At 37.5% G+C, this 18,163-nt stretch overlaps 1 protein-coding gene and 1 pseudogene across 4 annotated transcripts in view; both read right to left on the bottom strand.

The window, feature by feature from the left end:
- Nucleotides 1-18,163, bottom strand: part of GSK3B (glycogen synthase kinase 3 beta) — a 208,712-nt gene that overhangs the window by 88,529 nt on the left and 102,020 nt on the right. For all 4 annotated transcript variants that reach the window (XM_068546677.1, XM_068546674.1, XM_068546678.1 and 1 more), the window contains exon 3: nucleotides 14,468-14,551. In XM_068546677.1, the coding sequence (XP_068402778.1) occupies nucleotides 14,468-14,551 (84 nt within the window). The remainder of the gene's footprint in view (nucleotides 1-14,467; nucleotides 14,552-18,163) is intronic.
- On the bottom strand, nucleotides 7,962-8,695 carry LOC137765730 (hypoxanthine-guanine phosphoribosyltransferase pseudogene; annotated as a pseudogene).

Raw genomic sequence — 18,163 nt, 5'->3', positions numbered from 1 at the left:
CTTGTTTTTGTTTAAAATGCAAATGAGACTTCCCTGGTGGCGCAGTGGTTAATAATCCACCTCCTAGTGCAGGGGACATGGGTTCGAGCCCTGGACTGGGAAGATCCCACGTGCCGCGGAGCAGCTAAGCCCGTGAGCCGCAACTACTGAGCCTGCGCTCTAGAGCCCACGAGCCACAACTACTGAAGCCCACATACCTAGAGCCTGCGCTCTGCAACAAGAGAAGCCACCGCAATGAGAAGCCTGCGCACCACAACGAAGAGTAGCACCTGCTCAATGCAACTAGAGAAAGCCCGTGTGTGGCAACGAAGACCCAACACAGCCAAAATAAATAAATAAATAAATAAATTTACAAAATGCAAATGGCTCTTACAAGTCAATAACAAAAGACTAACATTCTAATAGAAAAAAATGGAAAGGGGCACGAATACATGGCCATACAAATGGCAAACAAAAATGTAGAAAGATGCTCAACCTCATTCATAATTAAAGAAATACAATAAAAATAACAATCAGCTACCATTTCTTATATATCAAATTGGAAAAGAAAATTCAATCTGAGAAAACTAAGTATTGGAACGGTGTCACTGTCCAAAATGCACCATTATACACTTCTGGTGAATGTCCCAACTCTTGCAATCTTTTGGGAAGTCAATGGGCTAATACATTCATCCCAAAGTGAAGATGAACAGACACCCATTTCAACTCAGCAATGCCATTTCTAGGAATTAAGTCTATGAAAACAATTCCATGTGTACACGTGTGCTTATGTATATGTGCATGCACATACACAAAGATGATTGAAGATTTGTGAAAAGAAATTTAAAATAATCTATATGCCAGAAAGTAGACATGCTCAAAAACACAAACCAAAACAAAACTGAGGCCCACATTAATGGGGGTATGTCAAAGGAGAACAGATGCTAACTGCAAAGAGCTCCCAATAACCAAAGCAGGAACAATTTGATTAATAAAATATAGTATTAGATTATAACCCAAAGTATAAAATAAATATGCATGAGTCCACACTGATATAAGTAAATAATAGATTAATAAATGGGGGAGAAGAGACAATCTTTCACGCAAAAGAAATCCAAACAGCTTATGTAGCAACTTTGCCCTTAAGGAAAATAACTCCCCTCTTCTTAGGTGTGGGCTATGGATAGTGATTTCCTTCCAAAGGACACAGCATGGAAATGGGGGAAAAAGAGCAACTTTACAGTGGAGAAAACTGAAAAATACAAGGTCAGCCAGGTAATCAAGATTAATAGCATGTCTTACTGATAGCACATACCCTTGATATGATGTGATGAAAATAGCACTCTGTGGTCTTTTTCCAAATAACCTATAGCCCTAGTTTATTATGAGATAAACATCAGATGAATTCCAATAGTGAGGCAGTCCACAAAATCTCTACCTAGTATTCCTCAAAACTGTCAAGGTCATCAAAAACAAGGTAAGTCTGAGAAATTGCCAGGGCCAAGAGGAGCCTAAGAGACATAATAACTAAATGCACTATGGTAGCTTAAACAGGATCATGGAAGAGAAAAAAGACATTAGGTAAAAACTAAGGAAATCTGGGACTTCTCTGGTGGTCCAGTGGTTAACACTCCATGCTCCCAATGCAGGGCACTGGGTTTGGTCAGGGAACTAGATCCCACATGCCTCAAGTAAGAGCTGAATAAGTATATAAATATTAAAAAAAAAAAAAAACTAAGGAAATCTGAATAAACTATGGATACATAATAATGTTATCAATACTGGTTCATTAATTATAATAAACGTACCATACTAACATTAGATGTTAACAACAGAGGAAACTGGGTGCAGTGTCTATGCACATAGACATAAAGGCCATATTATTATGCTGTTATATTAACCTATGATATATGTGCTCATATATGCACATAGGAAATTCACCTCTGTGGAAAGGGATTTGGGGAGTTAGGGATTAGGGTAAAGAAGATTTTACTGTTGTTTACTGCCTTTCTGTGTTACCTCAATTTTTTTATAATATGAATGTAATAATATTTTAGTTTTAGTAAAATATTAAAATAACATAAAAACAAGGTAATAATTGACATTAAAAAGAAACTCTTAGATTCACATTTTCAAGCAGATGATAGTTAGCATCTTATTGCTGTTAGTAACATTTATAATTTATGAGGAGGTCTTGATAATTCATTCACTGCAGGAGTTTTACATTACCTATATATTTATTCTCTAGGTCACACTCCAATAAAAACGTCAGCATTTCATCAGTAAAAGTTTCATCCAGATTATCAATGTACCACTTTAGTAGAAATCACCATAAAATTTTAAGGAAGATACAAAACTGGCCTTATTTAGGCAACCTCTTTATTTAAGTGAATAAAATTCCTTGCTATCAATGATTTTCACACAGTAAGAAAGGCGAGAGAAAAAAAAGTGACGGGGGTTTATTTTGTAAACTTGGCCATGTATACACTTAGCTATAACTTTGTATACCATTTCTATATGTATGCCATTTCTGTAACAGGGTCTCATTTAATTTAAAACAACAACATAACAAGAAATCTTTTTCATATAGGGAGGCTGACCTTGACCCAAACAATTATGAACCCACTTTTACTTCCTCAGCTTCACCTCCCACTACTGTCCCCACACTCCCCTAACTTTATATACCTGAAATTTCGAAATACCTGTATCTCCTTACACAGACTATATGCTGTTTAACTCCAACAAACTTTTCAAACATCCTGGACTTCTAACTTGACACATACTTATTCTGCACTATTTATCAAAATAGCTCCTATTTGGCCTTCAAAACCCTGAATAAGTATCACCTCTCCTATGTAATTCCTTTGCTGACTCCTCTGGATAATTTATTACTTTCCTCCATCCTATTTCTGTTCATAGTACAAATAATTGTCTTTCCATGTATCATTTTGCAGTATTATTTCTCTTCTTGTCCTTCTTCAAACTCATTTAGACAGATCTTATACTTTGTCTTTGTACCTAAAACACTACACAGTGCCAGTAAATTGAAATGAAGTAAACTTTACAATGTGAAGAGAATAGGAGGTTGGAAAGAACACAGACTTTATAGTTGAAGAATCAATGTTTGAAAATGGTTCCCATGGTTACTAACTAACTATGTAACATTGGACAAATTCTTTAATCACACAAGACTCCAATATTCCCAGTGATAAAACTAACGAAATAGTACTATTACCTATCTAGAGTACTGTTATGATGCTTAAATGACAAAAATGCATTAAAAAAAGCACTTTATAAATCATAAAATTTTAAAAGAAAAATCTGTATTTTTATTCACGATTTAAGACATTATGTAATTCTACAGTTAACCAAAAGAATATCTCTACGAATTTGAATGTGATAAAAATTATATATAGGATATATTATATTTATTTGGTATATGTTTTATAAAGTATTAGTAAAAGGTACTAATTTTTTGTGTTTACTTAAAATTTTTTTAGCTAATGAGGTAAACAGACATAGACGATTAGCATATGCTCAGTCATTACTTTTTAGTCTATCCCTCTACACTACAGTATGCACCCACTATAGTTGGAGGCCTCTTTTTATTCATCTTTTCTACCTAGAATAACAATTTCACTAAGTAGTCCACAAACAAAGTGCAGAAAATAGTAAGAGGGAGAGCAGGACTTCTGAAATAGCAGCGCAAGGAGTTCAGATTTTCTCCTCAGCAAAGCAAAATGATAAAATGATTAGCAAACAGTCGTGTAAAGTATCTGGAAATTGTTCTAAGGGTGCACAGCAAGTGAAGAAACAAATCTTGGTAAGAACTGCAAGACTCTATGGCATTTTAGCACAGACCTGCTCCTTTACCCTGCCATCCTACCTCCATGTTTGGGAAGGTCTACCCAGCACTCTTAAACCAGACAGCACCCTCTCCGCTCAGCAACCAATCAGGAACTATGGTTTCACCCCAGGAGGGAAAAGCTGCACCCCAAGTTGCACTAGTAAGTCAGAGAAGGCCTACAACAGGCAGAGTAGGCTAGGGCCCTGAGAGCCTCATCCTCAATTTGCTCACAGGGAAGATCTCCTACTCTGAGAGGGCCAACTTGTGAAGACCAGGGGCTGCCATTGCATTGTGCCTCCTCCAGTGCCCTACATAAAGTGGGGATGTTACTCTGGGAAAAGTGAGTTCTCACCCCAGTTCTAGGCCAGCAGAAAAGGGGTTCTGTCCAGAGGGAAAGGCAGGCTAAGTGCTCTGCTAAAAGAGACTATTTGCAATACAGTAGGAAGAACTCTAGCCTACAGGCGTTGCCTAAAAACAGTGGAGATCTTTGTGGAGAGCAATTAAGAGGTGGCTGGTAGGTTCATAACACAAACAAGGCAAGGGAAGGCACCAGAAGTTTAATAGAAAGGACAGAGATAGCCAAGAAGAGCCTACTTGGGATTACAGTCATCTCTGGAGGTCGATAAGAATGTGTACAGGTGCTAGCTGAGCAGCATGCAGGACAAACTTGAAGCATTCCCCAAGTTGCACACAGATACATCAACGTACAGCAGAAGCATCACTGGCACAAGGGGCTTACAAGCAACCTCTGACCAAACATTTGACTAAACAATAAACTACTCTGACTCAAGAGCAACTCCCAGGAAGTAAAATCACATTCATCCTGGCAGTCAAAAAGACTGTGAATGCCCAAGGCTGTACCCTCTCAGGAGCAATCAGAGGGGAAAGTCCAAGCTATTAGTCCCTGGTTCAACATGTGGCAAAAAAATATGAACTCCCTGAACTATGATAGCAGCACCCAAGCCACTCAAACATCCAATGGTTAAGGATAAAAATATAACTAGCTAATGGGACTTTAAGCATAGCCTCTGAACAATAAGTGACACTTAAAAGAGGAAAGATCTCTAATCAATAAGCTTAACTTCTAGCTTAAAAAACTAGGAAAAAAAAAAAAGGCAAAATAAACCCACAGGAAGAAAATAATGAAGACTAGAACAGAAATAAATAAACTGGAGAATACAAACGCAATTTAAAAAACTTAATGAAATCAAAAGTTGGTTCACTGAAAAAAAGAAATCAACAAAATTGACAGGCTAGACTGACCGAGAAACATAAGAGAAGACTCAAATTATTGAAACCAGGAATGAAAGAGGAGACATCACAACTGACTTTAAAGAAACAAAAAGAATTTTAAGACAAAAGTGCAAACTTTATACCAATAAGTAAGATAATTTAGATGAAATGAACAAATCACCAAAATGGACAAAAGAAGAAATAAAAAAATCTAAGTACACCTATTACAAGTAAAGTAACTGAATTAGTAATTTAAAATTTACCACAAAAAGTGACCTGTTGTAAATGGCTTCACTGGAGAAACCTACCAAACTTTCAAAGAAGAATCAATACCAATTCTTCACAAAAATTTTCAAAAAAATAGAAGACAAAAACACTTCCTAACTCGTTCTATGAGACCATACCCTGATACCAAAACCAAACAAAGCCATCACAAGAAGAGGAAAGAAAGAAAGATGACTAATTTATATTCCGCATGAATATAGATGCAAAAATCCTCTAAAAAATACTATCCAGCAACATATAAAAATTATACACCACGACCAAATGTTATTAATTCCAGAAATGCAAGGTAGGTTTAGCATTCAAAAAATTAATGTAAAATACTTTATTAACAGAATAAAGGACAAAAACTCCCAAGAGATGGGGGAAAACCATTTGAAGAAATCCAACCACCTTTCATGATAAAAATGCTCAACAAACTAGGAATGGCAAGGAACCTCCTCAACCTGATAAATGACATCTACAAAAAACACAGCTAAAAATCACACTTAAAAATGAAGGACTAAATACTTTTTCTCTCTAAAATTGGAAACAAGACAAGGATGTCTGCTTTCATCTCTTCTCAACATCATGCTGGAGGTTCTAGCCAGGGCAGTTGCAAGAAAAAGAAATAAAAGGCATTCAAGACATTATATTTTGATAAAAGGGTCAATTCATCAAGAAGATATAACTATTATATAATATATTCACTAAACAACAGAGTTCCAAATACATGATGCAAATATTGATAGAAGTGAAGGAAGAAATAAACAATTCTACAACAATAGCTGGGAGACTTTAATACACCACTTTCAATAATGGACATCTAGACAGAAGAGCAATAAAAAAAATAGAGGACTTGAACAGCACTGTAAACCAACTGGACCTAACAGATATATATAGAATACTCTACCCCAAAACAGAAGAATACATATTCTTCTCAAGTGTACATGGGATGTTATCCAGAATATGTCATATGTTAGGTCACAAGACAAATCTCAATAAATTTAAAAAGACTGAAATCATACAAAGTTATCTTCTCCAACCACAATGAAATAAAACTAGAAATCAATAACAGAGGAAACCAAAAGATTCACAAATGCGTGGAAATTAAACAACACATTGTTAACAACCAACAGGTCAAAGGAAATTAAACAACACACTCTAAAACAAGAAAAATTAGAAAATACTTAAGAGATAAATGAAAACAAAAACACAATATACCAAGACTTATGGGAGGCAGCGAAGGCAGTACTCAGGGAAATCTACAGCTGTAAATGCCTACATTAAGAAGAAGATCTTAAGTCAATAACCTAACTTTACACCCTGAAGAACTAGAAAAAGAAGAGGAAACTAAACCTAAACTACTAGAAGAAAAAAAATAATAAAGATTAGACCAGAAATAAAATAAGAGAACAGAAAAAAACAAAAGATTCAAGAAAACCAAAAGTTGGTTCTTTGAAAAGATCAAAGTTGACAAACCTTTAGCTAGACTGACAGAGAGAAGACACAAATAACTAAATCAGAAATGAAAGTGAGGACATTACTACTGACCTTATAGAAATAAGGACCATAAAAGAATACGATAAACAACTGTGTGTCAACGAATTAGATAATGCAGATGAAACTGATAAATTCCTAGAAACACACCAATCACTAAAATGACTCAAGATGAAATACAAAAATCTCAACAAACCTGTATGACAAGTAGAGATTGAATCAGTAATCAAAAACTTCCCCAAAAGTCCAAAGCCAGCTGGTTTCAATGGCAAATTCTAAAACATTTAAAGAAGAATTAACAACAATCCTCTCAAAAGCTCTTCCAAAAAAACAGAAGACTAAAAAAAAAGAGTAAGTAAAGTGTTTAGGTTATAGTCATATAGTAAGCGCCATATCAGTTTGGGCTATTATTACTATTTACTATTAGTATTACTATTTACTATTACTACTATTACTATCATACAGCAAAAGGCTATTTATTCTCTTCTAAAAAAGTTCTACAAAGTAGACACTGTAAAATCTCCCCTTGTTAATCATTACTGAGACATTTTTTTTTCTTTTAAAGAGACCGCCTTTATTTTAAGGATTTTTACATTGAAGACTTCAAAAAGTGGTAGGTTTTTAGAACTTATTGACCTGTATTTAAAAGGAACTGTTGACAGAGATTCACCAGAAATAATCTGAGAAAGTGGGAAAATACAGTTAATACTACTGAAACCTACCAAAATAACTCCAGGACATATGGTTTATCCGACATAAGGATACCTCTAAATGCTGTCACCGATATGAAACTGACTGCTTCTTTTCTAAACACACAGTGGTATGATTAACAATATTCAATCACTTCTGTTCTTTCCTGAATATATAAAAATTAAAATACCAATTTAAAAACTAATATATTTTTCTCTTTCAATGTTTCTTACAGATACAATTTCAATATTTTCATTCAATAGTGGTGTGGTTTAAGAGACTTTTCATTCACAAGTCAAACAACAATCCACCCAAAGGGAACTGAGTCTATAGGCTCACAGTGCAAATAAAGAGTTCAGGAATGCAGCAACTGACCTTTCTAAAGTACAAAACGGATAAAATTCTTAGAAGATACATGCAATAAGCTCTACTAATAAGCACATGGCCATAGAACTAGAACATTTGATAATTTTCCTGGTGATTTCAATGGGACTCCAGATGTTTCCAAACTCAACTTGAACTCTCATCTTAGGCTTTGTATTTTGCTTTTCCCGTTTCGCTAATGACACAAACATGATTCAAATCCCTGAAGTATTCATTATAGTCAAGGGCACATCCTACAACAAACTTGTCTGGAATTTCAAATCCAACAAAGTCTGGTCTATATCCAACACATCGAGGAGTCTTTTTCACCAGCAAGCTTGCAACCTTGACCATCTTTGGGTTATGCTGCTTGACCAAGGAAAGCAAGGTGTACATTGTTTTGCCAGTGTCAATTATATCTTCAACAATCAAGACATTCTTTCCAGTTAAAGTTGAGAGATCATCTCCACCAATTACTTTTATGTCACCTGTTGACTGGTCATTATGGTAGCTCTTCAGTCTGATAAAATCTACAGTCACAGGTATAGATCTATCATTACTTCTGTTCAGTGCTTTGATGTAATCCAGCAGGTCAGCAAAGAACTTATAGCCCCCCTTGAGCACACAGAGGGCCAGGATGTGATGGCCTCCCATCTCCTTCATCACATCTCGAGCCAGCCATTTGGTCCTGTCCATAATTAGTCCATGAGGAATAAACACCTTTCCCAAATCCTCAGCATAATGATTAGGTATACAGAATAAATCTAGGTCATAACCTGGTGGATCATCACTAATCACGACGCTGGGGCTCCGGGTAGCCATAACAGAGCCGGCCGGGGAGTGGGCTGAGGGCAGTCTGGGGAGGAGGATGCCGGCGGCGGGGCTGAGCAGGAGGCAGAGGCGCGCGGGAGGAGGCGCCGCGCGGGAAAAGGCGCCGCGCGGGAAAGCAGAGTGGTCCGCCCGAGCGCTCTTCCCCGCCGCCGCCTCTGCAGCTCTACTAAGACATTTTTAAGTGTTACATTTCTAACACACTGCTTCTAGAGAAATCTACATTCTATGCTAAATGGTATAGCAATACTACACAGACTCTGGACACACAGACTCTGGAGTTGACTCCTAACTTTGCCACTCTGTAGTTGTAGGACTCTTAGGTAACTTACTTAACTGTGACTGCCTCAGTTTCTTCTTCTATAAAATGGGGATAATAACAGTATACCCTTTCTTCACTGGGTTGCAGTGAGGTTTAAGCGTCTGGACGCATAGCAAGTGCAACATATATTTGCTATTATTAAACAATAATTTGTAAAATAGTAAGTTAATGTGTTAATTATATGCCAGGTGCTATGATAAGCACTTAGTAAACATTATTAAATGTTTTCCTTACAAAATCCCTACTGTACAGATGACAAGGGTTGAAAAGGGCTTACAAAGGTAAATATCTTGCCCTGTCATACTGCTATCAAGTGGCACAAATAGGATGCAAACCCAAATATTTCTGGACACAAAGCCAGAGCTCTTTACTTTTCAGAATGGATTCACCCCAACCTTTCCTCTCCAGGGCTAGTGACAAACAGGCATAATCAAGCACAGCATTCTTCTCCCTGATCCCAGAAGCACTGGTACAATCTTCACTTTCTGAACACAGCCCTCTACACAGTTACTCTCAACAGAAAAGTTGGTACGAGGAATAAAATCAATTTGCGAACCTTGCTATTTCAACTGTCTCTCTTACAAATAGAGGGAGAGTTTTATTTAAGGAAGATAGCCTTTATTACTCAAGTAATCAATCTATGATGAACCACAGGTAAAACATTTTTACATGTAAGGCTACTTAGAGAAATATTTCTTACAGAAAACTATTAATTGATTTAAATAAAATTGAAAGCTCCTGTAAAAACAAAATATGATTTCCATACTCCTACAGAGACCCAGGGGTCTACAAAGGTGAGCCGCAACTCAAGGGAAGGTAAAGTCAGCTGGTCCCACATCCCAGTTTCAACCAGAACAACTTTGCTTTTTATCTATTCTACCTGTAGAACAGGGGTTCTTCATAAATTTCATTTAGGGGGAAAAAGGTTCCTATTGCTAAATATTAATACTAAAAAACACTATTCTCTAAGATACTTGGAATTCACAAAACTATTATAAGCCCAGACTGTTCAAAACCTTTAAAAAATTCCATTTCTCTCTGATCAAGGAGAAAGAGTACTATTTACTCTGAACTAAATCAGAGTTAATAAAATCTATTGGTTAACCTGGAGTATACTAATTGACTGCATGATGCTCCAGTTACTACAGCAAATACTAATAATTCCAACCAGAAGACTAATGACTAGGACTAATTTGGTCACATTTCTAGTCCCTGTCCTGACTAATTCCTCCTTCTTCTAGCTACACTGGCTACTCTCTTCCACAATTATAGGCTGAAAGCTGATTACGTATAATTCCTAAAGAAAAACCGTCTTTAAAATGGCAGGGTGGAGCACAATAAAGAGAAGGCCACCCAAATAGGTATAACCATTCAGTCCAACTGTGGTCAGTGGAAATATTTGTCAAATATTACAGCGGTCCTACTTGAACCCAGAGCTGGAAAATGCTTATGGACAAAAATTATGATGAGACTTTTGGGTAGCTTAGCTACAATTCTAAAATTAAAAATAACAATAGGGGAACAGTTAAGAGTATTATGTAGTACAAAAGCCCAGTGGAATATTACATAACCAATAACTAAAAATATTATGAGGCAAAATAATGAGGGAAAGCTTTTATGAGATTTTGAATACTTAACAAGGTTAAAAATAGTTATTCATACAACTATGTAGAACATGAACATATAGAATAAGATATGTAGTACTGAAGTCAAAAGCCAGGATAGTGAGTGAAAATTTTTCCTTTTTTAAAAATTTCCCAAAAAGGAGTAATAGAGGCTCAGACAGAAGACATACCAAGAGAGAGAATGAGGAAGGCTCAGGACAGATGGAAATCCACACAAAAATGTAGAAAGGATCAAATATTCAAAGAGAGTAGGATGGGTAGAAACCCAATGAATGAGGGGTACAGAAACCCAGAGGAAGAGGTTGAAAAGAAGTAGCCAACAGAGAGAGGAACAGACGGACAGATAGACACCAGAGTTAAAGAGGAAAAAGAAATATGAGGGGGTGCCACAGACCAAGAGAGTGGGACAGAAACCCAGAGACAGAAAGAGACAAAGAGCCCAGAGTGAAAGGGCCAGAAACCCAGAATGTGGACAGAGACTGAAGGAAAAGGAGATAAAAAGCTTAGAAGAAGAGAGTGATTGAAACTCATAGAGAAGAAAGAGAATCAGAGATGACGAAGATGATGAGAGGATTACAAAATATTCCCATTTATATTTAAACATATCCACAGAACCTGACAAGAATTTCATGCCTAGAATGATGAAACACTGAAATCTTCTCTTTCTCATCCTCACAATGCCATCAACTCATTCTAATTGCCTCCTCACACCTCCTTTAGGCTCATGTTCTTACCAGAGATCTCCTGCTCAGAGCTTCCCCTAAGCGATCTGAAACCCCAAAAGAAACTCTTCACAGAGCTTCAAACCCCAGTCTCTTCAAAGAGGGTTCTTTTCACTGCCTTGCCCTAGACAAAACCTGGATCCAACCCAAAGGCACTGGATTCCTTGCACCTCTCTCAAATGAAGACTGCTCTCAACCCTCAACATATTCTAAGACAAGAGAGCAATACTGATAAACTGCTCTTTGCTCAAACAACATCACCTCTCCCTCCTTCCTGACTCCTAAGAGCTCTACAACATGACTACACACCCTATCTACCCAACCTTGTCAATGTCATCTCTCCACTTAGAGTCCCACCACCACCACCTAGAAGTCTTACATGTATATGTCTACTGGGTATCTCTATTTGCATATCCCAGAGGCATTTCAAACTACTAGTTTATTATTTCCTCCCCCTAAACTCTTCTAATATATATACATAGGCATATATAATGCTCTTCACAAGACATTTAGATCTCTTTCTAAACAGCAGCTCTGAGTTCACTCTCAGTAACCTACTCTTGGAGAGTTAGAACTAACAAACCTGAGCTCTCATACCTAGAGCAGAATCCATCTTCTCATATGAGAAATATTAGTTTACTACCTGGTCTCTTGAGTGATGTTAGTCCTGCCAGAACAATTCAGAAGCAAGGAAGTGAAGATCATGAGTAGGGGAAGAAGAAATTATCATTTTGGTGGCTGGAAGATTATGGAAGTTCCTTAACCTATATACTTCTGCATATCTTTAGAAAGCCTTCCCTTTTTTGACAACGGAGGATCATTATTTTCAGCAACACATCACAACTTTTCTTCCTTTCTTTCTGTTCTCTTAATGGAGCTATCCAAAATTAAAAGGGGTCTTTTTTCACTTTGGAAAACTCACAACACTCAAGAGAAAGTTCTGAGATAAATGAAATATTAGAAAGTATATGTATTTCTTTTTTATAATAGAGAGAAGTGCATTGTCCTTCCGGTTATCTTCCCTTAATGACTTCTCAATTGCTCTTTATCTGTAAGACCATTTAAGATAAATAAGCAGCTCTGAATAGCAGCAGGGAGGAAATCATCCTCTGGGGTACATAGATAACAGTCAGTCCATTGTCACTCCTTCCGAAGGATTAAGTAAGGGTAAGGGCAGATTGTGATGGGGGCTTCCACCAAACCAAAACCAGACAGGTAAGCCTTTAGGTGCTACCACAAAAGGTAGCCTTGAAAAGGTTTGTTCAAAAGGTTTGTGCTTCCCTTTCTGCTCTTTATCTTCGTAAGAATTAAATGAGTTAGTATTTGTAAAGCACTAAAACAGTGCCTGGCATTACAGGAAAAGCTATATACATACATACACATATATATATATATATATATATTTTTTTTTCTTTTCCACTATGGTTTATTACAGGATATTGAATATAGTTCCCTGAGCTATACAATACGACCTTGTTGTTTATCCAGGGAAAGCTATATAAATTAAGTAATCAAGAGAAGATGTTTAAGGGGCTTTGTAGGGAGGCCTTTGCAAATGAATCCACATGCAATTCAGTGGTTCATGGAACAAATAGTTCTGACCTTTATTTTCCTCCCTGGGGTATTATGATGTCTAGCATCTAATAGCAAAACCCATAGGGATGCGAAATTCCATTATAAGAGTGCTGTGAACACAACAGATGCTCCATAATTTTATTTGGGAAGGGATAGGAAAAAGTAAAGACATGTCAAAACAGGTAAGATCAAAGACATAACAGGCAGTTTGCTACGTTAAAAAAAAAAAGGAGCATGAACCAAATAATGGGCTTTAGGAACAAAAGAGCTCAAATATTTGAGGGTTTATGGTCCTTAATACAAGCAGAGGCCATCATTTAAACTTAAAAAAAAAAAATTTAAAAAAACACCTAAGAAATGAGAGTCACTAACGGGCCAATTTGCTAATTACGGTTGTTAAAACATTAGCTATCACACACACACACAGGCGCGCGCGCAACAACTATATATCTGTAGGCATGTATATCATAATTCTGGCTTAATACATAGGTATTTTCCCATATTACAGGCTCTGTCATGAAAAAAGAATTTCTAAGAAAATAATCTCAATAAAATTTAATGGAAAATGATTAAATGGTACACTGGGAAATATGTGAGTAAAAAGAACTGGGCTAGAAATCAAGAGGTATTATGGATCTAAGGGCTTTGGGACAGTATAAGCATGGTATGTGAGGTCCAAAAATATCAAATGAACTTATCCAAAGTAATGTTTATTTAGCCAAAAAGATGAAGTGTTTATTACTTGCCCTCCCCCTTACCCCAAACCAGTGAAGGAAGACTGAATCTGGGAAGAAGGAACAGTGAACAGACAGAAAGAAAAAGACCATGGTAAAACAGAAGAAACTGATTTTCTATGCTTCCAACTCCAGTGAGTACAATGATATTAACCGTTGCATCTTCTAAAGAGAAAGACCAAGGGGGTCGGGGTAGGGGGCAAGGGGGATTCAAAGCATGAAATCTTCTTTAATTATCCTTTGCTTTCACAGAATTAAATGTGATCATAAATAGTGATCACTTATTAAGAAGTTCTGTAATATTATATCTTTCCCAACTTTTTCCCTAGCCAAGGATAGGTTAAACTTGCTTCCCAATGTTTAAGTCTCATTCTGGTCCTACCAAAGTCCTCCTGCTTCCCCTTCCCCTCCAACACTTCCACTTAACAATATGACTTCATTTTCCTCCCTCCAATAAACAGGTGAACTATCATGGGGCTCCAGGAGCACATAAGGAACACAAAAGGTTTTAAAATGTATACAAATTTGCTTTAGAACTGAAGACAAGTGTTTTAAAAAGAAGAAAATTCTTAAAAATTAATCCCCTCTATCATTTCATTAACATTTTCCTGATATAACTAATGATATTCAATAATCATATCTTGAGGTCAGAATCACTAGGGCCTGTGTTTTGGAATACTTCCATTCAATGAGCAAAGCTGTTTCAAGGGGAGGGGGGGATATGGACTATTTCTAGAAGAATAACAAGTCTATCACAATATTCAGTATCAACGTTCTACAAGACTTACCTTTTCACCACTTGAGTAGAAGAAATAACGCAATCGGACTATGTTACAGTGATCTAGCTTTCTCATGATTTGGAGCTCTCGGTTCTGAAAAGGGAACACATGAAAATATTTTTTAAAGGATAACTGCTATTCATATTGACTAAGATGCTTCTGAAATAACATTAAGCACTACGAAGAGCAGGCTACAGATATGTTACTAAAAAGTATCATCTATAGACCAGTCTGTGAACTATTTATTACTGTTCTGCAATAAGATAAATATAGAAATTGAGAATCAGTGTTCAGACTCTTTTATTGCAACTTGAAAGAATAATTTTATATCTGTGAATCTTATAATTAAAAGTGGGGCCTATATTTTGTATTTTCTTAAAATTCACTTTTCTCATAATTCATTTTTATTGTATTTTATAAAAAAATCAGTCTTCAGTGAATTGGAAATTTTTAAAACCAGTACCTCACTACAAATAGCTTGAGAAGCACTGGTCTACAGTATGTAAGAGATATCTGAAAGAAGCTATTATTACTATAATTTTTGCAACTATAATAAAAATCAAACTTCTCACCAAACAAATAAATTTGGGTGCAAAGAAAACTCTCACAAACCCTATTATTTTCCAAGATACAATGAAAAATCTGAGAGTTAGCCCCATTAGAAGGGCTCAGTTGCCAGAGTTAAAATATGACATGCTGGAAATTGTACAGTCCTGGTAAATTTATAGATCCCACAGATAATATTCCCTTTGGGGAGTTTCAAAATTATGCTTCAAGAAAATAAAACATTAAATAGTATGACAACTTCCTAACACCATGAATTTTGCAGTAATAAATTTGAAGAGTACATATATATTAACAACAATTCCAACCATTATACTTAGCTGTCAGAAATCCAGTTAATAAAGTCCAAATTATATAACACAGAGAAAGAATACCAAAATGTCTGTTAAGCGGACAGAAAACATACAATTTCAATTACAATGGTGATTTAGAAGAGCTAGAAACATAAAGTACATACCTGGGAATTTGGAAGGTAAATGATGTTATGGTTAGAAAACAAGACCAAAATATAGAGGGGTGGGGGGTGTACTGCGGACACAGAGCCTAATAAGCAGAACTGTCCTAGAGCAGAGTGGGCTCCAGTTCTTGGAAGATGGTAGCAGAAATAAGCAAATGTTCCTCCTCCTCTAGAAACTTCCGATAGACTCTATGATGGTTCTAGCATGTCCTCTAAAAGGAAATAGGAAACTCAAGATGACTCTCCTTCTGTCCCTGTAAACTGACTGTGAGAGCTGGGCTTATGTACACAGCGATATTGAAAATCCTTTTATAAAATATCAATCTTTCACTCCATTACTTGTTATAAAATGTTTACAGCTGAAGCAATAAACAGAAACTTAAGACAGTACAGTATACTTGCTTTAACAAAAATAATAACTTGTATCAGACTCTGAGTTTTGACTGTTACAGAGAAGGACACAGAAAATTTTACAAATTTCAAAACTTTCCATTTCTTCCAAATTGAAGCTATTTCTGAAGTATGGCTATACTTTGCCAATTCACATCTAGGTAGCTAGTTTTGTGGGAGAACTGCTAGTAAGCTAAGACTCACTCCTCTGAGATATTAAGATTGTTTTTAACATAGACAGCCATGTTAAAATAAGCTATTTTTCCGGACTCATTAACCAAGGTAACAGAGAACTATTAAATTCCCAGATAACAGAAGTTGTGTTAAGGTTATGCATATGATCTTTTATCAAAAAGAATGCATAAGTGAAGCAAGTACAAGGACCGAAATATTCATCTAGGGACTTCCCTGGTGGCACAGTGATTAAGAATCCGCCTGCCAATGCAGGGGACACGGGTTCGATCCCTGGTCTGGGAAGATCCCACATGCCAGGGAGCAACTAAGCCCATGTGCCACAACTACTGAAGCCCGCGCACCTAGAGCCCGTGCTCCGCAATGAGAAGCCACCGCAATGAGAAGCCCACGCACTGCACCGAAAAGTAGCCCCCGCTCACCGCAACTAGAGAAAGCTCGTGCACAGCAATGAAGACCCAATGCAGCCAAAAATAAATAAATAAATGTATAAATAAATAAATGAATAAAAATTTTAAAATATGATACAAATGAACTTAAAAAAATATTCATCTACCCTTACTTCCTGTTCATATTCTACTATTTTTGAAAGTAGGCTTAAATTTTCTCATTTTAAAATTCCCCAGGACTTCCCTGGTGGCTCAGTGGTTAAGAATCCGCCTGTCAATGCGGGGGACACGGGTTTGAGCCCCGGTTCAGGAAGATCCCACATGCTGCAGAGCAACTAAGCCCCTCCACAACTACTGAGCCTGCGCTCTGGAGCCCGTGAGCCACAACTACTAACCCTACGTGCCGCAACTACGGAAGCCCGCACGTCTAGAGCCCGTGCCCCGCAACAAGAGAAGCCACTGCAATGAGAAGCCCGCATACCACAATGAAGAGTAGCCCCCACTCGCCACAACTAGCGAAAGCCAGCGCACAGCAGCGAAAGACCCAACACAGCCAAAAAAAAAAAAAATTTCCCCAGAAGATCCAGAATATAAATTTTATAGAGCAATATTTTAAATTATTAATCAAGCCAATATTAGACAAAGTTCATGTCTGAGATGCATTTAATACACAACTATCCCAAGCCTAACCATTTTTACTGAGTCATTCTTTATTAGTACACTAATGACATACTAATTCTACAGAAAAAAAATTGTTATTCTACAAATATAGTGCGCCTATTCTGTGCCAGGCATCATTTACAGTATTAAGGATATGGCAGTGAACAAGACGAACAAAGTTCTTATCCTCACAAAACTTTCAGTCTATGGAGGACAGGGAGGAATAAACAATATATTTTCATGTAAAGTAAGAGGACAGATCATGATAGAGAGAAAGGGCTATTATTTTAGATACAGAAGTCGGAGTAGACCTCACAAAGAAGGTAAGATCTGAACATAAATCTGAATGATATAAAAATGAGAACCATGTGAGGATATGGGGGAAGAGCACTACAGTTACAGGGAACTCCAAATATAAATGCCTAGAGGTGGGCTTGGCATATTCAAAAATAGCTAGAAGAGACTAAGAGGAAGATGGCGGAAGAGTAAGACGCGGAGATCACCTTCCTTCCCACAGATACAGTAGAAATACATCTACACGTGGAACTGCTCCTACAGAACACCCACTGAACGCTGGCAGAAAACGTCAGACCTCCCAAAAGGCAAGAAACCTCCCCCCCGTACTTGGGTAGGGCAAAAGAAAAAAGAAATAACAGAGACAAAAGAATAGGGACGGCACCTGCACCAGTGGGAGGGAGCTGTGAAGGAGGAAAGATTTCCACGCACTAGGAAGCCCCTTCGCGGGCAGAGACTGCGGGTGGCAGAAGGGGGAAGCTTCGGAGCCACGGAGGAGAGCGCAGCCACAGGGGTGCGGAGGGCAAAGCGGAGAGATTCCCGCACGGAGGATCAGTGCCGAGCAGCACTCACCAGCCCGAGAGGCTTGTCTGCTCCCCCGCCGGGGCGGGCGGGGCTGGGAGCTGAGGCTCGGGCTTCGGTCGGACCACAGGGAGAGGACTGGGGTTGGCGGCGTGAACACAGCCTGAAGGGGTTAGCGCACCACAGCTAGCCGGGAGGGAGTCCGGGAAAAAGTCTGCAGCTGCCGAAGAGGCAAGA

The sequence above is a fragment of the Eschrichtius robustus genome, chromosome 6 (assembly GCF_028021215.1).
Source record: "Eschrichtius robustus isolate mEscRob2 chromosome 6, mEscRob2.pri, whole genome shotgun sequence".
In the NCBI taxonomy this organism is placed as follows: Eukaryota; Metazoa; Chordata; class Mammalia; order Artiodactyla; family Eschrichtiidae; genus Eschrichtius; species Eschrichtius robustus.
The sequence above is the reverse complement of the archived record's forward strand: the minus strand, read 5'-3'. Positions and strand labels throughout refer to the sequence as shown.